The 24902-nt window shown below is 49.9% G+C and overlaps 3 protein-coding genes across 5 annotated transcripts in view; 2 read left to right on the top strand and 1 right to left on the bottom strand.

Annotated features, from left to right (window-relative positions):
• Positions 1-158: 158 nt before the first annotated feature.
• Positions 159-5430, top strand: GLMP (glycosylated lysosomal membrane protein). Of its 2 annotated transcripts, XR_004032634.1 has the most exons (7): positions 159-316; positions 821-1078; positions 1272-1472; positions 1601-1819; positions 2259-2515; positions 2626-2949; positions 5396-5430. XR_004032634.1 is itself a non-coding variant. In XM_030824216.1 (6 exons), exons 1-6 carry the CDS (start codon positions 197-199, stop codon positions 2789-2791), a joined length of 1221 nt encoding a protein of 406 aa, XP_030680076.1. In that variant the 5' UTR covers positions 159-196; the 3' UTR covers positions 2792-3147. The 2 variants fall into 2 exon arrangements, 1 of the variants encoding a protein (XP_030680076.1); XM_030824216.1 differs by lacking the exon at positions 5396-5430 and having other exon boundaries at positions 2626-3147.
• TMEM79 (transmembrane protein 79) lies at positions 3388-13315 on the bottom strand. Its single transcript, XM_003259458.3, has 4 exons — positions 13162-13315; positions 10217-11016; positions 9725-9938; positions 3388-4417 (listed from the first exon to the last, which is right to left on the bottom strand). Exons 2-4 carry the CDS (start codon positions 10971-10973, stop codon positions 4204-4206), a joined length of 1185 nt encoding a protein of 394 aa, XP_003259506.1. The 5' UTR covers positions 10974-11016; positions 13162-13315; the 3' UTR covers positions 3388-4203.
• Positions 13316-13336: 21 nt separating this feature from the next.
• SMG5 (SMG5 nonsense mediated mRNA decay factor) overlaps positions 13337-24902 on the top strand; it is a 33778-nt gene continuing 22212 nt past the window's right edge. For both annotated transcript variants that reach the window (XR_004032635.1, XM_003259448.4), the window contains exons 1-7: positions 13337-13620; positions 17177-17275; positions 18171-18294; positions 18932-19088; positions 22130-22219; positions 23356-23445; positions 24402-24480. Coding sequence is in view for 1 of the 2 variants with exons in the window: in XM_003259448.4 (XP_003259496.1) it covers positions 13547-13620; positions 17177-17275; positions 18171-18294; positions 18932-19088; positions 22130-22219; positions 23356-23445; positions 24402-24480 (713 nt within the window). In the remaining variant the exon portion in view is untranslated. The remainder of the gene's footprint in view (positions 13621-17176; positions 17276-18170; positions 18295-18931; positions 19089-22129; positions 22220-23355; positions 23446-24401; positions 24481-24902) is intronic.

Below are 24902 nucleotides of genomic sequence, written 5' to 3' on the forward strand. Positions count from 1 at the left end.
CAGAGCGAGACTCCATCTCAAAAAAAAAAAAAAAAAAAAAAAAAAGCTTTTCTTTAATACATTAAATGGTGCTGACGAAAGGAAATTTTTTAAAAAAAGCAAAAACTGGTTTGGCGGCTCCGCCCTTGAAAGAGATCAGCTGAACCCGAGTCATGTGACCCTCTGGCACCTCCTCCGTCGGCCGAATTGCGGCCGTATGTGCGGCTCTGTGGAGCGTGGCTGGGGTTGGGGGCACTGTGCCCCCAGCCCCCTGCTCCTTTGGACTCTACTTCTGTTTGCAGCCCCATTTGGCCTGCTGGGGGAGAAGACCCGCCAGGTGAGGGCCCTGGGGCTACAGCGATAGAAGTTTCAGGAAATGCTACCCTTGCAGGGTGGCTGGAACCAGGCATCCAGGGGCTAGGGGTGGAGGGTGGCTGCCAAGAGGAGGGTTCTTCAACCTGGAGGGTGTGGGAGATGGTCATGGGTCACGGGACGGGATTGTGGAGTAGGGCGAATGTGAGGGTGAATGTGAGGGGTCACCCCGACTCAGCCCTGGGTGACCCAGGTCCAGGCAAGTGTTGAATGTTTTCTCTTCCCAGCCCTGTGCCCTGACCTGCCCACCAGGGTCAGGGGAGTCCTGGCTGTACCCTCTACCCTACCCCTTTTCATCCTGCCCCTTACCCCAGGGTTCCCTCAGCTCCTGCACACATTCCTCTTGTCTAGTCCCCAAGATCCCATCCTTTCTCCAGCACTTTCCAAGCTCCCCTCCCCTCAAGCTTCTGTTTTGCCTGTGTCTCTCCTTGATCCTGTTCCCTCAACCCTCCACTACTCCATGTTCCAGGTGTCTCTGGAGATCATCCCTAACTGGCTGGGCCCCCTGCAGAACCTGCTTCATATCCGGGCAGTGGGCACCAATTCCACACTGCACTATGTGTGGAGCAGCCTGGGGCCTCTGGCAGTGGTGCTGGTGGCCACCAACACCCCCCACAGCACCCTGAGCGTCAACTGGAGCCGCCTGCTATCCCCTGAGCCCGATGGGGGCCTGATGGTGCTCCCGAAGGACAGCATTGAGTTTTCTTCTGCCCTTGTTTTTACCAGGGTGAGGAGGTTGGGAGAGAACCAAGGAGAAGAGTGCAGAGGAGAGAGTTCATCCCAATTAGAGGGTGGAACTAAAGACTGGGGGTGGGTGAAGCAGACTCAGATATGAAAGCCTTGGTAGGAGGTGAGTGGGAGGTGTGGTCTCGGGAGAAAAACGGAGGCAAGCCCAGTTCCACCCCACCCCCACCCTCCAGCTGCTTGAGTTTGACAGCACCAACGTGTCCGATACGGCAGCAAAGCCTCCGGGAAGACCATATCCTCCATATTCCTTGGCCGATTTCTCTTGGAACAACATCACTGCTTCACTGGATCCTGCCACCCTGAGTGCCACATTTCAAGGCCACCCCATGAACGACCCTACCAGGACTTTTGCCAATGGCAGCCTGACCTTCAGGGTAAGGCATGGGAAATCAGAAAGAGCTCAAAAAGGCTGATTTGTGAGGGTGGGATTTAATGATGGAGGTGGCCCTTAAGCACAGGCATCCAGCTATTTCCCACACCTCCCATGCTTCTTCCTTCCTAGGTCCAGGCCTTTTCCAGGTCCAGCCGACCAGCCCAACCCCCTCGCCTCCTGCACACAGCAGACAGCTGTCAGCTAGAGGTGGCCCTGGTTGGAGCCTCTCCCCGGGGAAACCGTTCCCTGTTTGGGCTGGAGGTAGCCACACTGGGCCAGGGCCCTGACTGCCCCTCAATGCAGGAGCAGCACTCCATCGACGATGAATATGCACCGGCCGTCTTCCAGGTCAGGCTTCCTGAAGAGAGGCAGATGGGTGAGGAATGTAGGTGGGACACCATTGGGACCTAAAACTCATTCAACCATTTGCCATTTAGCAACACTTTCTTTGGGTCGTTTAAGAGCTAGGCACTGTGCTAATGAATCTGACCCAGTCTCCGCCCTCAGTGGAGACAGACAGGAAGTGCAATATGACTTACACTGGCAAATGGAGATCTGCAAGGGGCCTGGGGGCCAAGAGAAGGGCTGAGTCCAGACTTGGAGGCTTGGGAAACAACTCAGTCTTCACCCAGTCGAACTCCCCGTTTTTACAGAGGAAGGATTGAGGCCCTGCCTAGGACTCAGGACTCCTGCTGCTAGTCACAGAATAAGGCTGGGAGAGGCAGGGAAAAGAGGGTTGGGCACAGGTTGGTCCTCTTTACCCTCCCTTGTTTGCCTTTCTTCCCAGTTGGACCAGCTGCTGTGGGGCTCCCTCCCATCAGGCTTCGCAGAGTGGCGACCAGTGGCTTACTCCCAGAAGCCGGGGGGCCGAGAATCAGCCCTGCCCTGCCAAGCTTCCCCTCTTCATCCTGCCTTGGCATACTCTCTTCCCCAGTCACCCATTGTCCGAGCCTTCTTTGGGTCCCAGAATAACTTCTGTGCCTTCAATCTGACGTTCGGGGCTTCCACAGGCCCTGGCTACTGGGACCAACACTACCTCAGCTGGTGAGAGCAAGGGCTTGGGCTGGGGACTTGGGGAGTTGAAGTGGACAAAGGCTGAGCCTCCCAGCCTTTCCTCCTAAGCCCACTTACCTCTCTCTCTCTGCTTGCTCTAGGTCAATGCTCCTGGGTGTGGGCTTCCCTCCAGTGGACGGCTTGTCCCCACTAGTCCTGGGCATCATGGCAGTGGCCCTGGGTGCCCCAGGGCTCATGCTGCTAGGGGGCGGCTTGGTTCTGCTGCTGCACCACAAGAAGTACTCAGAGTACCAGTCCATAAATTAAGGCCCGCTCTCTGGAGGGAAGGACGTTACTGGACCTGTCTTGCTGTGCCTCAGAACTCTGGAGGTTGGAGCATCAAGTTCCAGCCGGCCCCTTCACTCCCCCGTCTTGCTTTTCTGAGGAACCTCAGAGGCCAGCCTCAACCTCCTGGAGACCCCCAGGTGGGGCTTCCTTCATACCTTGTGGGGGGGACTTTGGAGGCAGGCGGGGGACAGGGCTATTGATAAGGTCCCCTTGGTGTTGCCTTCTTGCATCTCCACACATTTCCCTTGGATGGGACTTGCAGGCCTAAATGAGAGGCATTCTGACTGGTTGGCTGCCCTGGAAGGCAAGAAAATAGATATTTTTTTTTCACAGGGCTCCAGTCTCTTGATGTGTGTTGTTGGGCTGGGCTTGGGCTGGTTCCAGGGAATACTAGGGCTGAAAGATGGGCTTGGAAGGCAAGTTCCTGTTTGAGGCTCCATTTCCTTGCTGTGGAACCAAGGAACCTGCCAGCCCCGCTCCACCAGGTAGAGCTGGGAGGTTTCTATCGTTATCTGAATTAAACAGGGAAGGGACATTCGAGAGTGGGGGACAAACAGGAAGAAAGAGCCAGCAAAGACTGGTAGTAATTTATTGTTAAACACACACACTCACACTAGGTTAACATCAACCACCGCACCATCCAGGCACTCCCCAGCCACCACGTGTGGGCACAAACACATACACACCCCTCTTGGGAGGCAGATTTCCCTGTCTGCTCCCCTCTTCCCATGGGAGAGGCATGCCTTCTGGGCAGTTTAAAGGTGGGAAGTTACAGGGGCCTAAATAGGTAAAAGAGCAGCAGCTCTGGACTGGCCAACTGTAAATAGTAAATAGGCCAGTCATGGAGGGTCCTGAATCCAGATCCCCAGGATGGTTTTCACCAAACACCACAGTCCCATTTGATGTGATGCCCAGCCTCTATCCTTAAGGCATTTCCAGCGTCCCTGAGGCGCTCTGCTTAGACAACTGGCACAGAAGTGGTCAGGGCTTTGGCTGTGGCTCTGCCTCTTGCCTCATGGGAATCTGGGGAGTGGAGCAGAGACCAGCATTAGGGAGCCTTGTGGCAGTGGTGGGAGGCTGCTCAGGAAGGAGCTGTGCCTCTCCCCTGGTCCTGGCCCCATGCCGTCAGCATCCTTAAGAAACACGGCTCTCCACCTTTTTCCCTCAAGAAAACTAAGTCCATCCCTTATGACTGTGTCGGGCCCCAAAGGTGAAGGACAGCTCCGGCAAGGGGAGAACTCTGATTGATTGGAGTCCCTGTTGGGGCAGTAGCAGGGTTCCACCCACCGCGGTCCTAGGCCTGGGGGCGAAGTCCAGGCCTGGCCACAAGGTTCAAAGATGTGTCAGACCCACGCCGCTACCCCCTACTCCGAGGGCGAGGGCGGAGCGGCTCAGCCCCAGGGGCGGGGCCTGTAGTCGGAGGCCGAGCGGGCGTGGTCCGGATAGTCCAGGCGGCTCTCGGTGGCAGTGAGCATGCGCTCCGGCTCTACCACGAACATGTAGTAGAGGTTCCACATCAGCATCGACAGCAGCGGCAGAAACGTCAGGCCATAGCCGAAGCCTCGGAAGGAGCGGCCCACGGCGAAGGTCAGCCAGTAGATCAGCCTATGGGGGCAAGAAAAAGGTCAGGCTACTTTCGAGGGAAGGGTGTCAGCCGATTGGCAATAGGCTAACGGTTGGGGGAGTAGATAGGGGAGGCAGATGCAGTTGGTGGGTATGGCTGATACTTCCAAATACAGCCAAAGTTTATGCATTTAACATGTATTAGGCACAGGGCTAATTACTATAAGTATTGATTTTGACTTCCCCACATCTTTATGAAGTTGAGTATGTTATTCCTTTCCCTCTTTTATTTACTTTTCGATTTATTTTTATTTTTTTAGAGACATGGTCTTGCTATGTTGCCAGTCTGGGCTCAAACTTCTGTCCTTGAGTGATTCTCTCACCTCAGACTCCTGAGTAGCTGGGATTACAGATGCGAGCTACCACACCTGGCTGTACAAACTTTAAAATGTTTGAGCAAATTCAATGAGTATAGTAAAATATCTTCCTCCCTTTACCGATTCCCACCCTATTCTCCCCCACCCCCATCCCAGACATCAATATTATGGTTTCTTGTGCACTGAGTGATTTTTTATTTATTTGTTATTATTATTATTTTTTTTTTTTTTGAGACGGAGGCTCGCTCTGTCACCCAGGCTGGAGTGCAGTGGTGCGATCTCAGCTCACTGCAACCTCCGCCTCCCGAGTAGCTGGGACTACAGGTGCCCACCACCACGCCTGGCTAATTTTTTATATTTTTAGTAGAGATGGGGTTTCACCCAAGATGGTCTCAATCTCCTGACCTGATGATCCGCCTGCCTTGGCCTCCCAAAGCGCTGGGATTACAGGCATGAGCCACCGCGCCTGGCCTATTTTTGTTGTTGTTGTTGTTAGAGATGGGGTCTCTGTCAGCTAGGCTGGAGTGCAGTGGCAGCCCCCAACTCCTGGGCTCAGGCAGTCCTCCCACCACAGCCTCCCAAGTAGCAGGGACTACAGGTATGTGCCGCCATGCCCAGCTGATTTTTAAAATTATGTTTGTAGAGATGAGGGTCTCGAACTCCTGGCTTCAAGCAATTCTCCTGCCTCGACCTCCCAAAGTGCTGAGATTACAGGTGTGAGCCACCATGCCCAGCAGATTTTTTTTCTTTTTTTTTTTTTCTTAAAGACCAGTGTGCTTTTCTTGGAAAAAGAAGAAGAAAAGAAGAAAGAAGAAGAAAGAAAGAAAGGAGGAAGAAGGGGGGAAAAGGAAGAAGGAAGAAGAGCCAGTGTGATAGTACATTGAGTGATTTTTTAAAAAGTGCATATATGAGCAAAAAGTTATTTTTCCCTTTTCTGAAGTATGGCAGCATACTATATAGACTGTTCTCTGCATGTTTATTTTTCCCCCATTTAATATATCCTGGAGATCATTTTATATCAATATAAAAATGGTTTTCTCATTCTTTTATAGCTGCAGTGTGTTCCATTGTATTTATCCTTTTGCAGATGAAGAAATTAAGATTCCAAGGGGTTAAGTAAGACTGGTCCAAGATCACACATCTGGGAAGTAGCAAAGCCATGATTTGAACCCAAACCTGTTTATTACCTTCCCTTCTGCCAATGTGAGGGGCAGAGGTAAAGAGGAGAGCAAAGAAGCCACCTCCAGGAGGGCTTGAAGCCCAGAGGATGGGTCAGCCACAGATTTCGTGGAAGATTTGTTCAATACTCACCCCTCAATGGAGGGAGGGGAGAGCAACTTCCTCTTAATATATGAAGGATCACTTATTACATAATTCATGTGCCTCTATTCTTTTTTACCCGTGAAAGGGAGGGAAAAGTAACTGCTGCTTCTCTTCTGCACTAGGAAACAGCATAGCATAATGAACCCTTACCAAGTACCAGATTTTTTTTTTTTTGTTCTTGTTGTTTTATTTTTTGAGACAGAGTCTCGCTCTGTCACCCAGGCTGGAGTGCAGTGGCCCCATCTCGGCTCACTGCAAGCTCCGCCTCCCAGGTTCATGCCATTCTCCTGCCTCAGCCTCCCGAGTAGCTGGGACTACAGGCACCCGCCACCATGCCCAGCTAATTTTTTATTTTTATTTTTAGTAGAGACGCAGTTTCACCATGTTAGCCAGGATGGTCTCGATCTCCTGACCTGGTGATCTGCCCGCCTTGGTCTCCCAAAGTGCTGGGATTACAGGCACCCGCCACCACACCCGGCTAATTTTTTGTATTTTTATTAGAGATGGGGTTTTACCGTGTTAGCCAGGATGGTCTCGATCTCCTGACCTCATGATCCATCTGCCTTGGCCTCCCAAAGTGCTGGGATTACAGGTGTGAGCCACCATGCCCGGCCCCAAGTACCAGATTGTTTTAAGCACTCTACATGAATTAACTCATTTAATCCTCATAACAACCTCATTTTACAGATGATGAAACTGAGGCACAAACTGCTTAATGAACTTGTCCATGGTAAAGAAGAAAGGACCCTGGATAAGAGAGGGAAAGGACCTGGATTCTAGTCCTGCCACTATTGCCGACTGACCTGAGCAACTAACTCTTTTCCCCTAATCTGTTGTGATTTTCCCTTTGTAAAATGGGAAGTCTGGACCAGACGATCACTGACTCTTCCTTTAGCTCCCTGATGATTTTTACTGCTTAAGCCAACTTCTGAGACCAGTATTCCCCAAGAGTTTGAGATGGGAGGCTGAGTTACATGAGCAGGAACATATTTATTTTGGGAAAACCTACTGGGAGAAAATGCAAGGCTGCATGATGGTCAGGAGGCTGGTGGGACAACTGACTGCTGGACCACAACCAGAAGTGACAGGAAGACTAATTTTAGCTCAATAGGAAGAATATTTTATTTTAGCAAGCTACCTGGAATCCTGTATCAAAAGTAACAAGAGCAGGCCAGGTGTGGTGGCTCACGCCTGTAATCTCAGCACTTTGGGTGGCCAAGGTGGGTGGATTATCTGAGGTCAGGAGTTTGAGACCAGCCTGGCCAACATGGTGAAACCCTGTCTGTACTAAAAATACAAAAAAAATTAGCTGGGCATGGTGGCTCACACCTGTAATCTCAGCTACTCGGGGGGCTGAGGCAGGAAAACTGCTTGAGCCCGGGAGACAGAGGTTGTAGTGAGCCAAGATTGCGCCACTGCACTCCAGCCTGGGTAACAGAGTAAGACACCATCTCAAAAAAAAAAAAAAAAAAGGAACAAGAGCGTATGTATTAGGGAAAATGGAAAGAAAAGACCTGCATTTGGGTTAAGAAATTCAAAGGTGCCCTCTAGATTAACAGTAGTTCATGTGAAAATACCCCTAAGGATTTTTTTTTTTTTTTTTTTTTTGAGACAGAGTCTCACTCTTTCGCCCAGGCCAGACTGCAGTGGCGCTATCTCGGCTCTTGGGTTCACGCCATTCTCCTGCCTCAGCCTCCCGAGTAGCTGGGACTACAGGCGCCCACCACCGCGCCTGGCTAATTTTTTTGTATTTTTAGTAGAGAGGGGGTTTCACTGTGTTAGCCAGGATGGTCTCGATCTCCTGACCTCATGATCCGCCCGCCTCGGCCTCCCAAAGTACCCCTAAGGATTTTAGGTGATGGCAAAGTCTGAATGAAAGGAGAGTAAAGGCCAGGCGCAGTGGCTCACGCCTGTAATCGCAGCACTTTGACAGGCTGAGGCAGGCAGATCACCTGAGGTTAGGGGTTCAAGAACTGCCTGGCCAATATGGTGAAACCGCGTCTCTACTAAAAATACAAAAAATTAGCTGGGCCTGGTGGTGGGCGCCTGTAATCCCAGCTACTCGGGAGGCTGAGGCAGGAGAATCACTTGAACCCAGTAGGTGGAGATTGCAGTGAGCTGAAATTGTGCCATTGTACTCTCCAGCCTGGGCAACAAGAGTGAAATACTGTCTCAAAAAAAAAAAAAGAAGGAGAGTAAGAAGGCTGCGAGGAGAGCTCACACGTCCTTGGTTTGTATGAAGAAAAAGATAGTACCCTCACCAGGGCCCTCCCCTCATTGACAAATAGGAAGAGAAGGACAGTACCTTCAACCAGGCCCCCCGACCTTGACAGGCAGAAGTTTCTTCCCAGGACAATGAAGAAACCACGGCCATTTTGCAAAGTAGACACTAGGGGGACAGGGTGTTAGAGTGCGGGGATTGAGAGGTCTTGTCAAATATCTAAATTTGTCCTAGGCAATTCTGGAGGTCAGAATCTGGGCAAAAATGTTTAGTGTAGTATAAAGAACTGTCTAACAATTAGGACCTTTAAAAATGGAAAAAGACTGGTTTATATGAAGAACTGAGGCTGGAAGCAGTAGCATATGCCTGTAATCAGCACACTGGGAGGTTGAGGCAGGAGGACTGCTTGAGGCTGGGAATTTGAGACCAGCCTGGGCAACATAGTGAGACCTCATCTCTATTTTTTATTTTATTTTAATTAATTATTTCTTTATTTGTTTGAGACGGAGTCTCACTCTGTGACCCAGGCTGGAGTGCAATGGTGCAATCTTGGCTCACTGCAACCTCCGCCTCCCAGGTTCAAGCGATTCTCCTGCCTGAGCCTCCTGAATAGCTGGGATTACAGATGCCCACCACCACACCCAGCAAATTTTTTTTATTTTTAGTAGAGCTGGGGTTTCACCTTATTGGCCAAGCTGGTCTCGAGCTCCTGACCTTGTCATCCACCCACCTCAGCCTCCCAAAGTGCTGGGATTACAGGCATGAGCCACTACACCTGGCTATTTATTTTTTTGAGATGATGTCTAGCTCTGTCGTCCAGGCACGATCTTGTGTCATTGCAATCTCCGCCTCCTGGACTCAAGCGATTCTCCTGCCTCAGCCTCCTGAGTAGCTGGGACTACAGGTGTGCACCACCATGCCCAGCTAATTTTTGTATTTTTAGTAGAGACAGGGTTTCACCATGTTGGCCAGGCTGCTCTCGAACTCCTGACCTCAAGTGATCTGCCACCTCAGCCTCTCAAAGTGCTGAGATTACAGGCATGAGCCACTGCACCCAGGCTTGTCTCTATTTTGAAAAAATATATCTATTTTTAAGTTGTACATTTGGTCACAGGGGGTGTTCAACTAGAGACCAACACAGCTACTTGACCAGATTGCCACTGGAGTGGCTGCAATGGGTGCATTGATCTAGATGACACCTGAAAGCCTTCTTGTTCCACATGGTTATATGTGTCTCTGAAATCGGCTTCCATCTGCTGACCAGCTGAGGTAAGGTACAAGAGAGAAGGTGGACTTATCTCCCCAGGGCACACATTTGGGCCAGTGTAGAATCTGGAAAGCTCCTGACCCTGGCTCTCCAGACATTCAGATGCCTAGGTTCTCTAGCACCATCCCTTCTCCCATGCCCCACCCCCTGCCCCAACTTACCGGGAGATGGCAAAGAGACCAGTGAGCAGAGGAAGCAGTTTGAGGGTATCCTGGGGCAGGTAAGTGGAAAGCACAGCCAGGTTGAAGAAGTAGAGGATAAAGAGCTGGACCGACTGGGCCACATATCGCCGGTGGATCTCCACCTCCCGCCGTGGCTCCCCAAAGGGCCGAAGGGCAGAAAAGCATAACAGACTCAGCCCGTACACCAGGATCCCTGGGTGGAGTTAGGAAACACAGGGTAGGGTCAGAAAAGGCAGGGGAAGGGTGCAAGAGGCAGTAAGCTGGGGGCAGGTTCACTGTGGGCAGTGCATGGGCTCTACACGGTGGGGTGGAGGTGGTCCTGGGAGGAGATGGGCATGCAGACTGGCAGGGGGTGGGAGACCCTGAGGGGCCCAGGCCAAGTGAAGGGAAACCCTCCTGCTCCCCACGCCAGGCAGGCCCTGCCCTCCTCAAGTCCACTTCCCGATGCCCCCTTTCTTCTCACAAGCTCACCCAGCACAATGGGGAAGGTGGCAAAGACCCCGCAGCGCAGTGTGTAGATCAGGCGGGAACTCATGGTGGGCAGCCGTGGGACATCAAACGGCAGGAAGGCATATGCCCCGTATAGTAGGCAAGGGAAGAGGATGAGTGCGGCTCCCACGGAGGCCACAGCCCTTAGCCACTCACGGTCTCCACAGCTCCCGCAGCCCCCACAGGAACAGCTAGGTGGCCTCACCACTGCCTCAGCCCACTTGCACTCAGTGGGGTCGGGGTGAGTGGCCCGGGGGGGCATGAAGGTTCGGCACTCGCCCTTGCCTGCCTCACAGCGCACGATAAGGTCTTCTTGGGGCTGCCGCTCAATGCACTGTAGGTCAATAGGCACGAAGGCACGGGCCGCTTTCTCAGGCAGCAGGTTGGCATTGTCTTTGGGCAGCTCTTCTAGCTTGGTAAGTGGTTCTGAATCATGGGGCTCTGGTTCAATGTCCCGCCAGCCAGGGGGATCCGGGAACGGAGCACTGGGCTGAGGGCCAGTCCCCCAGGGCAAGGTGGCAGCCTCGCTTACTGTGCTGTCTAGACCATCCTCAGCCCCCTCTATGGCTGTGGGAGATCCAGCTGAAGACCCCACTCTGAGGGACTCAGCTCCCAGGGATTCGGCCTCACCTTCCCCTTCTGGCTGCCGGCCATTGGGAACCAAGGCCTGGGGTGAGCTCTTCTCTGGGGAATCAGACCTCTTCAATTCCAGCAGGGCCAGGGTCTCCTGTTCTGTCATTCTGGGGCCTCAGTTCTGGGATCTACCACAAGATCATGTCATCCTGCAGGGAGCAGAGGAAAGCTCTGTCAGAAACTCCTGTCTTCTTGTTATTAGGACAGGTTGACAGAACTCATACTCTCCAGGGCAACTGGCTTCATGGGTTTTGGCCCCTTCTGGAGCCTTAGGGAGAACGTGGTACAGAGGAAGACACTGAAACAGAGGGAGGAGGGAAGGAAGTGAGCAGCTGAAATGGAGGCACCCTTTCGACATCAAATGCCATCCAACAGGAGAGGGTGAGTCAAAGGACACAGGCCCTGGCAGCTGTGGCCTCAGTCAGCCTCCACCCACGCCTTCTATGCCCCTCCACCAAAACCCCTGGAGTCATGGCCACTCTAATGCAGGAATACGAGGCAGAAGAGGTGTCTAGAACTTTGCCAAGTTTCTTTCCCACCGATGATCTTGCTGTAGACAGAGAAGCTTCCCCTCCACTGTCCCATCTCCCCTTCTCCCTACACATCCCTGCTTGGAACCCTCCTGCATTCCAAGTGAGACCAGTGATTTGCCAACTAATCTGACCCAAAGAGCTGGCAGCTCCAGGCACCCTCTTCCTTCATTGGTACTTGGTCAGTTCCCAGACTCTTCACTAGCCCACCTCATCCATCTCTGCAGGGCCTGGGTCTGTTATTCCGATATTTAGGTCTGATCATGGTTGTTTTCTATGCCTTCTCTCCTGTCTTTCTCTCCTCCCTGCTGCCCTCCATCTCATTGCTTCTGGATGGGACTGATTCCCTTCCTTCATCTCAAGGGCCCTCCAAACCTTGCAGTTTAGACCCATGACATCCTCTTACTTTCCATATGGAGTGGAGGGTCCCCAGCGTCCATCCATCCGTCCGTCCGGGAAGGAGCTGCCCAGCTACCTGCTGGCTCTGCAAGTATTTCTCTCTGTCTCCCTCCCTTTACCTGTGTCTCAAAACCTGTCTGACCAGAGCAGGTGGGGCCCAGATTAAAGGGGCAGGCCCCGCCCTGCTGAATCTGCCGACAAAAAAAAGCATTACAGGAGGATGTCATCCTTTCTGAAAGTTGGGATGCAGCTGGGCAAAGGGGTAAGTTCACATTTTAGGCACCTGGAATGTGTAAGAGCTCCCAGCTCAGGAAAGCAGAGGGAAAAAAGTGGATTTGTGCAACAAAGGGTGCTCGGAGTAGGCTGGGATACCCAGAAATGGAATTTGTACACTTATTCATTCAGTAAATATTTACTGGACACCAATTATTAGCTAGGAACTGTTCTAGGCAGACACAGAAGAGAACAAGATGGCAGCCGAGGTCTCTGCCCTTGAGAAGCTTATGTTCTATTGGAGTAACAGATAATGAAGAAGCCTAGCAACTAAATCAATTAGACAATTTTAATAGGAAAGACCTCGTTGGTAAGGTAATATTTGAGCTGAAACCTGATGGGAAATCAGGAATATGAGTGTTACAGGCAGAGGAACATTAAGTGAAAGACCAATGGATGGGAAAGACTTAGGCTGTTTCAGGAACAGAAAGAAGGTGGGTGGTTGGAGCCAGGAGCATAGCGGTAGAAGGGCAATTTATGTTCTCATTACAATTCATACACAGGCAAAAACAACAACAACAACAACAAAACAAACCACCCTTGCTTTTTAACTTAGGTTTTAAGCTAAAACAAGACAAAGCCGTCACGCTCCTAGCTGTGAGCCCACCTGCCCTGATTTCCAATGTGAGGATCAGGAGATAGAAACGTGAGGGACTAGCTTCTCATTTCTATGAGTCCTTATCCCTAAAGTCATTTGAGCTTTGTGAGGGCAGGGATAGTGTCTAGCTTGCTCACCTCTGTGTGTCTAGAATCCTGCACTGTGACTGGAAGACGGCAGTTCAATAAATGTTACTGGCTGCTAAGAGATAGATATGCAAGCTGGAAATCTTTAGGAGAGCTGAAGGTCCGAGACGCTTGTACAAGTCATTTCTTCCGGGGCTTTACTCCTACGTGATGCTCGGCCCTTTCCAAGGAAACTTTCACATGCACTTTTTGTTTGTTTAAATTATGGGGGGAAAGGGAAAGCTGGAGTCACTCTAACCAGTAATCTGAAAGAGGCTTGGCTCAAACGGGGAGGCGGGAAAGGGGCAGAAGGATGGACTAAATGACCATTGTAGGACAAAGCAGTCACCCTCCTAGCCGTAAGCTCACCTGCCCTGATCCAGTTAAGCTTTGGCCGCCTCACTGGGTACACTGTCCGTTCTCTGATAGCTTTGCCAATAAAGTTTTTCGCAAGGGTTTGGAGAAGCCGGAAAGACGCCATGCTGCCCAGAGTTAGTTCTGGCAACTTCCCGGGAGGGAAAACGAGTTTCGCGAGATTTGGTAGCAGCAGGCCAGTGGTCCGCAACTGTGCGGCTGCCATCGCGAGATTTGGCAGGCGGAGGAGGAGCTGTCGCGGGCAGCCGCCTCACAGCGATGGCGGCCGAGCAGGGCCGGTGGCGGCGGCGGCTGCGGCTACGGCCGGAGACGGCAGTGGTGGTGGTAGTGGTGGGTGGCGGGGGCCTGTGACCGGGAGCTGCCCCCGGACCCGGGCACCATGAGCCAAGGCCCCCCCACAGGGGAGAGCAGCGAGCCCGAAGCAAAAGTCCTCCACACTAAGCGGCTTTACCGGTGAGAGGGGCCAGGGCGTGAGAGCAGCCGCCGAGGGAAGTGGGGAGACGGCGAGGGGCGGGGCCTCCCGGGCAGGCGGGGCCCGGGTGTCGGGGTGAGGTGCGGGCGAGGAAGGAGGGTGCAATTTTGGAGGCGGGGCGGGGTCCCGTAGTAACTCGGGATGGAACTGAAAGGAGGAATTGGGTGGGTGGGAGGTTTGGAGGGAAGCACGTGGAGGAATCCCCTCTGCAGTGAGCTTGCTTGGGGCGGGCACTAAGCTTTGTGGAGTTGGGCTAATAGGGTGGGAATTGAAGGCTGGAATGGTTGGGTAGGTGAAGGTGGGGTCACAGGTGTAGAAAAACCCGGAAGGGAACGGTGCTTAGAATCCTGTGGGATTTACAAGGAAGAGTCTTGGACTGAAGTCCGTGGAGCTAGGTTCAGGTCCGTCCCTTGCCACTCTCAAACGGTGTGACCTTGGGCCTCAGTTTCATAATCCTTAAAAAGAAAGATTTGAATTGGATGTGCTCCGAAGTCCCATACGGCTCTAATTTTGAGGAGTCCGAATGAGAAAGTCTTGGCCTGGAAGGGTCACGAACGACTTTGTGTCCAGAGCGTTCTTGGGATTTGAGAGGCAATTCCGGGCACCTGGGGACTCCTGAGTCCTGCCTTCCTCCCAGCCTCATGACTGTAGTCTCTTGCCAGGCAACTTCCGTTCCTGGTTTCTGATTTCCATAATGCCACCCACGCTCCACAAGTCACATCTTCAGCCCTTCAGCCCTCTGTTGGGAACAGGCCCGAATGAGCTCTTCCCATCAAAGGTGGAGAATTTGTTGTGTAGGTCAACTAGAACATGGGCTGCACAACTGGGTCAAAATAGGATGACGCGTGGAAACTGAGTTTTGTGCCTTCTACTACAGAGTAGAGTTTGGGGTTTTCATTTAGCTCAGGCTTTATAGAACACGGATGTTTGCATGAGAAGACGACCCTCAGAGCCTTGGCCACATTTTGGCGGTGAAAGAGTCAAGAGCATGTTTTCTTTTCCTCTTTGAGTAGGCATCCTGCCTTCTCTGGCTTTGTAAGCCAGAGGCAGAGGGGAGTATAGGCTGCTCCAAAAATAGAACAGTGATTCAATCTAGAGGCCCCTGAGCTCCCACTATAGGCTGCCCCAAGCAGTCCCCAGGCGGGTGAGGAGTTGGCTGGGGGTGGCACGTGTGCCTCATCATGCTGCCGAGTGTCAGTGCTGCCTGTCAGACAGAGCGTGGGCAGTGTCTGCAATATTCCTTGTCTCCAGTTTTTGGGGATGGCTCTGGTCATCCTTCCGGTTGTCGTCAAATGTAGTTCTTAAACCACTATATTCGCAGGACTAACCTAAGCTGATGTGTTTGCCTGTGTGGCTTACCTATGTGCACATGGGTATCTGCCTGTAATTGTGTTGTTGGCTTTGAGCAGGGTAGAGGCAGCCAATCACTGTTTTTATAATTTATTATAGCAATGGTGATCAGTGGAAGGAACTAGGAGGAAAGTCTGATTTCTCTGCTCAAGATAAGTGTGTTGTTAGACTATGGACTTGTCACTCTGAGCTTCAGAAATTTGGGGAACTCCCACACCTAGCTGTTTATGGATATGAAATTCTGAAATATTTTAAGTCAGAAGAAAGGGCAGCAGGAGAAAGGAGCCTGGAAGCACCAATTAATTAATTAGGCCAATTCATTAGTTATTTGTTTTTAAAAACATTTTTGTTTTTGCTAGGCCCGGGAGTACAATAGTGAATGAAACACACGGCTAGATTTTGTAGTTTTTGTTCTTAAGAGAGATTATAGTTTAGTGGAGGAGCTTATTATGATCTGATGGAAAATGAGAAAAAAGTGGTGAGCCCTCTCATATTTAAGCGTTTGCAATTAGAACTTCCTAGAATGGTGGTTATTTACGTTCTTTTGGATTAAGGATATAAGGAGAGCTGTGGAGCTTGTCTATAAAAATATACACTCCCATTAGCTCTTTCCATGGCACCAAAGATAAAAGCCCTGCCCTAGGGACTGAGATGGTATAAAGTAAATCACTGGTGCTGCCCCTGGCATCGAGGTCCAGGTTGGCCAAAAGGGCTTGGCATCCATCTCTAGGCTGCCCAGTTTGAAGAAACATGATTGCTTGTGAGAAGGTATCGATTACCATCCCACCCACTCTGCTGGGTGCTGGCGGTCACTTCACCCTGTGTGGGGCAGCTTAGTAGTGTGCCTCCTGAGCCACCACCACAGGGTGCCAACTGTTGTGGCCCACTTTCCCTGGCCCGGGAGCACCTCTTGGTTTGTTTGGGAATCTTCACTCTGTTTTTGTTGCTTTTGTGTCCACAGTTGTGCCTGATTCACATGTTCTTATAGCTCCTGCCTGATGTCCTCTGGGTTTTACCCTTCCAGATATGAGACCTACCTCTGGGACTTCTTGGCCATCCATTGTAGAGTTTCTGTGGCTTTTTCTTTGCTGTGATGACAGACTTACCTCTTAGTGCCTGGAGTCTCCCCCTCAGCCTTAGAACAAGAAGGATGGAGACTAACACTTGGAGTGATTACTATATACCAGGCACTGTTATGGGTGCTTTATGTATTAGCTAATTTAATCCTCACAAAGTAGGTAATAATATTCCCATTTTATGGTTGGGTGAAGTGAGACGTAGGAAGTTAGGTATTTTGCCCAGGACCACATAGCTGGTAAGAAGTAGAGCTAAGATTTGAATCCAGGTGGTCCGGTTTCATGCCTACACTCCTAACCACTATGTTCAGCAAATAATTCCTTCAGCAGAATCTAGGCTTACCAGAATCTTGCTTACGGCTAAGCAGCCCAGGAGCTCCCTCTACTTTCCCATCATACCCCACAATTCCATAGTAGAATTTTATACTAGAAATGCCTTTCCTTTATGTCAGGGATAATAAGGCCTTATATAATAATTTATTCATTCCACCATTATTGAATGTTTACCATATACCAGAGTGGTATATAAATTATTATTTAATCCTCACAACAGTTCTCTGAAGTAGCTATTATTATCTTCGTTTTTATTGATGTGGTAACTAAGGCTTTAAAAGGATGGGTAATTTGCCCAAAGGCACAGAGTAAGACACAGCCAGGGTTCAAACCCTAGATTTTCTGCCTGGCATCACAGTGTGTGCTCTTACCACTGGGGGAGTCGGCCTTACCATATCACAGAGTTTCTCTACTTTGACACTGTTGACATTTTGGGTAGGGCAATGCTTTATTGTGGTGCGCTGTCCTGTGCATTACAGGAGATTTAAAGCACCCACTAAATGCCAGTGGCAACCCTCTTTCCCCCCAGTTGTGATGACTCTAAATGTTTCTACCATTGCCAAATGTCCCCTGGTGGGCGGGGGGTGGGGAGGGGCAGGGGTTACTGTAACAAGATGGAGACTGTGTTCACCTTGTTTTGTACAGAGCTCAGCCTGCAGCCGTTTCCTTTTTTCCTCACCCCAATTCTGTAGCTTTTCCTCTAGAATCAGTGTCCCAGCATCATCCTCCGTGGACCATGCATATGGCTGAGGGGATATTTGCCTGTATTTCCCTGCAGGGCTGTGGTGGAGGCTGTGCATCGACTTGACCTCATCCTTTGCAACAAAACTGCTTATCAAGAAGTATTCAAACCAGAAAACATTAGCCTGAGGAACAAGTAAGCTAGAGACTCTAAACCACAGATCCTTACTGTTTCCCTGCCTATCTCTACCAGAAACCTTCTCAGATATATAAACACATGCTCTGTTTTACCTGCTGACCTCATGGTACCTTAATGGTCTCTGAAATCTCTGGCCTTCCTAAGAGAGGAAATAGGATCCCTCACTCCATCTGCAGGTTTTACATCTAATAGACTGGTGCCATAAAGTAGCACAGTCTCTACATCTAAAAAGTAGAGTAAAATAAAATAAAAAGAACAGCATTCGAGGCCGGGCACAGTGGCTCACGTTTGTAACCCCAGCACCTTGGGAGACCAAGGCACAAGGAACACTTGAGCCCAGGAGTTTGAGACCAGACCTGGCAACATAACAAGACCCCGTCTCCACAAAAAAATTAAAAAATTAGTTGAGTATGGTGCCGCACACCTGTAATCCCGCACACCTGTAGTTAGGCTGAGGTGGGAGGATCATTTGAGCCAGAGGTTCAAGTTTATGGTGAACTATGATCCCGCCACTGCCACAGAGTGAGTGAGACCCTGTCTCAAAAAAAAAAAAAAAAAAAAAAACCCCAAAAATACATTTAAGTCAAGGGAGTCGGCCATACTGCATAATGAAGGGAAAAACGGGATAAAAAGGCAGAAAAAAAGGGAGCGAAGTGTGCAAAGGGAAAAAATGAGGATTATTAGAATATTTAGTGTTTCGTGCTTCTATCTTTTGGGGCTCCCACTGCCTTCCTAGGCTGCTGTTGTGCTGGGTCATATTGACCCTGCATGTCTCTTGGGAAGCACAGAGATTTGTTGGTGGGGTGTTGGCACATGACTCCTTGCCCTCAGTTCTTATGTCCCCACTCCAAGGGATGGGCTGTCTCTCTCATGCTCCTCTACACCCTCCCAGGCTGCGTGAGCTCTGCGTCAAGCTTATGTTCCTGCACCCAGTGGACTATGGGAGAAAGGCTGAGGAGCTCCTGTGGAGAAAGGTATACTATGAAGTTATCCAGCTTATCAAGACTAACAAAAAGGTAAGGGGAGGTCCTTGTCTAAAGAGGGAAAGCCAAGGAAGGAAGAGACAGCTAGGAAAGTGGGTGCAGAGCATGGTTGGAGGTAGGGGAGCCTAGAAAAGATGGCAGAAAGAGGCTGGGCATGGTGGCTCATGCCTGTAATCTCAGCACTTTGGGAGGCTGAGGCAGGCAGATCTCCTGAGGTTGGGAGTTCGAGAACAGCCTGACCAACATGGATAAACGCCATCTCTACTAAAAATACAAAATTAGCTGGGTGTGGTGGTGCATGCCTGTAATCCCAGCTACTCGGGAGGCTGAGGCAGGAGAATCACTTGAACCCCGGAGGCAGAGGTTGTGGTGAGCCCAGATCACGCCATTATACTCCAGCCAGGGCAACAAGAACGAAACTCCATCTCAAAAAAAAAACGGCAGAAAGGAAGGAGGGAAAGAGTCAGATGTAATTAGGATTGGAGAAGGAGGGGAGCCTGGTCCCAGATGGGAAGACCAGAGAGTTAGAGCTAAGAGTATGAGAGTAACTTGTGAGTGAGAGTAGATGTAGATGAAGTTCCAGAGCCAAGTGAGATGAACAGGGTAAGGGAGGGCGAGTGTGACTCTGAGTTTATTGCTTAACCAGCCCCTTCCCTTTCACAATCTGTAGCACATCCACAGCCGGAGCACTTTGGAATGTGCCTACAGGACGCACCTGGTTGCTGGTATTGGCTTCTACCAGCATCTCCTTCTCTATATCCAGTCCCACTACCAGCTGGAACTGCAGTGCTGCATCGACTGGACCCATGTCACTGACCCCCTCATAGGTCAGTGGAACCTGAAAGGTGGACTTGAGCAGATTCTCATGCTTCTACCTCTGGCCTTATCCCTCAGGGTTCATGTAGCTTGTGACCCAGCCAGGCAGCGAGAGTTCTAGCAGAACTACATACAAATGGTTTATGAAGTTTGGATTTATCCAGACAATCATATGAGTTAGGGTAAAGATCTTAAGGAAAGAGAGAGGTCTGGGATTGTGGACTAAGGCAGAGGAAGGACAGAAAGACCTAGAGTAGGTCTGGCAATGGAAGGTGATATTAATAACATTTCTTTTCTTCTCCCAGTTGAATTTGGCCAGCACCGTTTTTTTTGACTTTAGAGATTATTTCCCAATGTTTGATGAAAGTTTTGAAATCTTTAGATATGTTGGGAAAATTGTGGACAGTCTTTCAAGATAGTGCAAGTTCCCTTTCCACCAGCTGAGGTACTGGCAGCTATAATTTTAACTCCTTTTCTAGTTGGTAAGTTTTCTCTTCAGTTCAGCCATCCTTTAGAGCTCCTTCCCCCAGCTCTCTCTGCTCTCTCTGTCCCCTCCATCACCAAGACAGACATTCTGGGTCAGAGATGGAGGTTGTGTCCTTGTCACCACGTGGAGGAATTCTGTGATCAGAAGCAGAGCACCTGTGTTTTATGCATTTAAAAACATCTAGACTGGGCATGGTGGCTCATGCCTGTAATCCCAGCACTTTGAGAGGCTGAAGCAGGTGGATCACCTGAGGTCAGGAGTTTGAGACCAGCCTAGCCAACATGGTGAAACTCCATCTCCTTTTTTTTTTTTTGAGACAGAGTCTTGCTCTGTCGCCCAGGCTGGAGTACAGTGGCATGACCTCAGCTCACTGCAAGCTCCGCCTCCCAGGTTCACGCCATTCTCCTGCCTCAGCCTCCCAAGTAGCTGGGACTACAGGCGCCTGCCACTGCGCCCGGCTAATTTTTTGTATTTTTAGTAGAGACGGGGTTTCACCGTGTTAATCAGGATGGTCTCGATCTCCTGACCTCGTGATCCACCCGTCTCGGCCTCCCAAAGTGCTGGGATTACAGGCGTGAGCCACCACGCCCGGCCGAAACTCCATCTCTATTAAAAATATAAAAATTAGCTGGGCATGGTGGCATGCACCTGTAATCCCACCTATTCAGGAGGCTGAGGCAAGAGAATCGCCTGAACCCGGCAGGTGGAGGTTGCAGTGAGCCAAGATCACGCCACTGCACTCCAGCCTGGGTGACCGAGTGAGACTCTGTCTCAAAAAAAAAAAAAAAAAAAAAAACCCCAAACCTCTAGACCAGGCGTGGTGGCTCATGCCTGTAATCTCAGCACTTTGGGAGGCCAAGGCAGGAGGATTGCTTAAGGCCAGGAATTCAGGACCAGCCTGGGCAACATAGTGAGATCCTACATCATCTCTACAAAAAATAAAATAATTTAACTGGGCATGGTGGTGTGTGCATGTTGTCCTAGCTACTTGGAAGGCTGAGGCAGGAGGATCGCTGAAGCCCAGGATTTCGAGGCTGCAGTGAGCCATGATTTCATGATTTTATCGCTGGTACTCTAGCCGGGGCAATACAGCAAGACTTTCTCTCCAAAAAAAAAAAACCCACCACATTATCTAAAAGACAAGATTCTTCTGGGACCATGTCCGTAGGTTACCAGCTAGCTAGAAGGGTCCACAGCTTTACAAAAAAAGGTCACGTAAAAGGGTTAGTTCCCCGCCCGGGCGCGGTGGCTCGCGCTTGTAATCCCAGCACTTTGGGAGGCCGAGGCGGGCGGATCACGAGGTCAGGAGATCGAGACCATCCTGACTAACACGGTGAAACCCCGTCTCTACTAAAAATAAAAAAAATTAGCCGGGCATGGTGGCGGGCGCCTGTAGTCCCAGCTACTCGGAGAGGCTGAGGCAGGAGAATGGCGTGAACCTGGGAGGCAGAGCTTGTAGTGAGCCGAGATTGTGCCACTGCACTCCAGCCTGGGCGACAGAACGAGACTCCGTCTCAAAAAAAAAAAAAAAAAAAAGGGGGTTAGTTCCCCAAACCACTTTAGTTTTTATGTTCACTGATGTTTTCTCCATTCAGCCAACTGAGAAGTATCTATAGAAAACATTAGGAATGGCTTTTCCAAATGGAAGCAACCCATCTGAGTGAGGCAGTAAGGTGGAATGGATAAGAGGACAGTCTCTGGAGCCTTTTGTATCCTAACTGCAGCTTAGCAGCTGTGTGACTTATTTCCTCAACTGTAAAATGGGAGTAATAAGAGTAACCTCATAGGGTTGCTGTGAGGATTAAGTTAATACTGTAGAATGCTTAGACAAGTTTCTGGCACATGAGAAAACTGCCTCCCAAAGATCTCAAGCTCTCTGAAGTTACCAGGCAGTTTCTTGGAAGGGAGAGGTGAGTGCTCAGGCATATTTGGCTTTGGCCATCAGCAGCCTCAGGCAGGGCAAGCCCACTTTTCTCCTTCATGGGCAGACTCTCTCTCCAGTAGGCCGCCTTCTCTGTGGACCTCCACTAGGAGCATCTGCCTTAGCCTCATTCACATGTCTTTCTTTTTTTTTTCTTTTTTAAATTTTGTTGTTGTCGTTGTTTTTGCTTTTTTTTTTTAATTGGCGTCATTCACATTTCATTCTTGGGCAAGTTAGTTTCCCATATTTATCCCAAACCTTTTACCTTTATGTGTGTAACTTCTACCCAAGACACTCATGACCCTATTCATACTTGAAGCTCATCCCTTCCTCCTTTCTGGAAGCCTTCCTGTGATGACCTTCCCACAAGGTGCCATCCTAGGTTGAGGGCCCTAGCCCTCCTTTTCCAGTTCCTTCCTGTCCTATAAATGAATCTGCCCATAAGTCTCTGAGTCCCTGCATATGGCCACCTGTGATCCTCTGTGTCTCTCCCTGTGTCCTGGATGAGTGTGTCTCTGCCCTGGAAGACAATGTTCCAAGACTGGCCCTGGATTCTTAGTCTCTACATCTCGGAGGGGTATTTCCTCATAGGTGCGGGGAGGCAGAAGAATGGGCTCACAAATCTCTTTCTCTTTGTCTCATAGGATGCAAGAAGCCAGTGTCTGCCTCAGGGAAGGAGATGGATTGGGCACAGATGGCATGTCACCGATGTCTAGTGTACCTGGGGGATTTGTGTAAGAATTTGCACCTTTCATTTTCTCTGTTTTGGGGTGCAGGACAGGCCCAGGCTGCTTCAGTTGTTGGTAACACCCATTACATGGTTGGAGAGCAGGAGGGATAGTTTGGCTTCTGATAACTTTTTCCCTCCCATCTGTTTCAGTGATCCCTTCTTTTCACTGCCCTTCCATGAGTCAGAGAGGATCAGTGAATACAGGAAAAAGGGAAATTTCTTTGAGCTTTGAGCAAATGAAGATAATAATTCTCTTTCAGTAGTGGGTTGGGAAGATTTTAATTTGATATTTTTCTTCTTTGAGTGTTTTTTTTATCTTTGTGGACTGCTAGGTGAATAGAAACTTCAGCACAGGGATTGAAATTAGACATCAAGGGAGACTTACCTTCCTAACAGATGTTTCTAAGGATGGAAAAGTACTCTTTTGCTTTATAGCCCCTGGGGCCTCTCGTCCTGATAGACAGTGGTTTCTCATTAGGCTGCTGGTGTGTGGCTGTTGGGTGCATTATCTCTTACTGACCTGGGTCTCCTATCCCTGCCCCCAGCCCACTCCTGGACCCCTCATGAGCAATGTGTGCAGAGAGTCAGCTGTTTAATATATGATGGACCAGAGTGTATTAGTAGTGTCTTCTCTGTGAAATTGAGCATTTGCATTTCAGAACTAAATATCAGAGGTCTTTGCAAGCATTTTATGTGTGCTGCAGCTCCCCTTCATTGGAAAGAGATTATCAAGAAGAGCCTGTTCAGGCTGGGCGTGGTGGCACGCATCTGTAGTCCCAGCTACTTGGGAGGCTGAGGCAGGAGGATCATTTGAACCCAGGAGTTGGAGACCAGCCTGGGTGACAGCAAGACCCCATCTCTAAAAAAAAAAAAAAGAAAAGAAAACAAAGAGCTTATTTACTTCACAAACACTAAATATTCTTTACATTTTGAACCTACCAGCAAGGAAGATAGTTGAACAATTTGCCCATAGTCATGCAGATTTAGGACTGTGCCAGAGACCCCAGGAACCTGCTTCCTAGCTCAGGTACCTTCCTTCCAGGCTCTTGTTACAGCTCTCAGAGTGGACTCCCAGATGTGGGGGAGGGTTTTCTGAAACTTAAAATCATCGAGTTTCCCTTCGTTTTCTGTCTTGTGCAGCACGATATCAGAATGAATTAGCTGGCGTAAATACCGAGCTGCTAGCCGAGAGATTTTACTACCAAGCCCTGTCAGTAGCTCCTCAGATTGGTAAGTTGTCCCCAACTTGGGCCTCCGAATCCAGTAGGATTTTCCTAGGGAAGATGATGTTGTTGAGATGGCAGGCAGTTCATACTCATTTTCCCCAGCTCCTCTTCATTCTCAGCTCTCGTACTTCACCTTGTTTATACCTTTTCCCTCTTGTAACACACTCAGAAAATGGTGGAAGGGGAAGATAAATGGGAAGGTCTTGAACTAAGAAGGAGTGAGGCAGAGTTGAAGGAAAAGAGAAGATGGCTTTCCTCTCCCTGAGGTGTCTTGTAGAAAGAGGAGCACAATGAGATAAAGCATAAGACTCTATTACAGAGAGAGATGGGGATTTGCATGTAGAAACAAGCACTCAGAGCTGAGGTAGAGGAGAGGGCTCCATGGAGTTCCATCAACCTTGGAGGAGCCATAGTGGAAGCCACAGGAATGGTACTCTATCAATTCAGGTAATGCCTGTCACACCAGGTGGGCACAAGCTGATGGATATAAGAAGAGGTCAGTAGGCTGGGTGCAGTGGCTCACATTTGTAATCCCAGCACTTTGGGAGGCTGAGGCGGGTGGATCACGAGGTCAGGAGATTGAGACCACGGTGAAACCTCGTCTCTACTAAAAATACAAAAAATTAGCTGGGCATGGTGGCGGGCGCCTGTAGTCCCAGCTACTGGGAGAGGCTGAGGCAGGAGAATGGCGTGAACCTGGGAGGCGGAGTTTGCAGTGAGCCGAGATCACGCCACTGCACTCCAGCCTGGGCGACAGAGCGAGACTCCGTCTCCAAAAAAAAAAGAGGTCAGTAATCCTCTAGAGCAACAAGATTAAGCTGCTAATCACCTGAGACACCAGTGTTGCCTGCAGACTCAGCTGTTCTCCTGACAGATTCTCTGATGCTTAGCATTGGTTGGGCCTGGCAGCTTTGAGTGAGTATTGTGGCCTTAGACTGCATGAATTCTCTTTCTCCCTAGGAATGCCCTTCAATCAGCTGGGCACCCTGGCAGGCAGCAAGTACTATAATGTGGAAGCCATGTATTGCTACCTGCGCTGGTGAGTATTTGCCAGCTCTTTTTCCAGCCCTGCTTTTGTGGGCATATTATTCTGGCTTTGTTTTCCGTCTTCCCTTCCTCCTTCCTCTAGCTTGTGGCTGAGATAGGGGAATGCTAAGATTGAAGGGTCCCTCCATTCAGGGGGACTCTGACACAGCCCTGCTGCTTTTCACATAACCGCTGAATCTGTAGGCACTTGGGCAGCTAAAATAGCTATTTACTATCTTATGCAAAATACAAGATTGCTGTTTTCTTGAAGAAGGAAATAAATTTGATACAGTTGGTAAAATGTTGCTAAGGTGGCTTCTGGCAAGAGCATGAGAATTCTAGAGTGTGTTAATGTGGTAATATACGTGGAGGGACCAGCAGGGTGGGTCACTGCTTCCCTGGGTCTGACTCTTAGCTGTTAGAATAAAAAACAAC

Source organism: Nomascus leucogenys, chromosome 12, assembly GCF_006542625.1.
Source record: "Nomascus leucogenys isolate Asia chromosome 12, Asia_NLE_v1, whole genome shotgun sequence".
Classification (NCBI taxonomy): Eukaryota; Metazoa; Chordata; class Mammalia; order Primates; family Hylobatidae; genus Nomascus; species Nomascus leucogenys.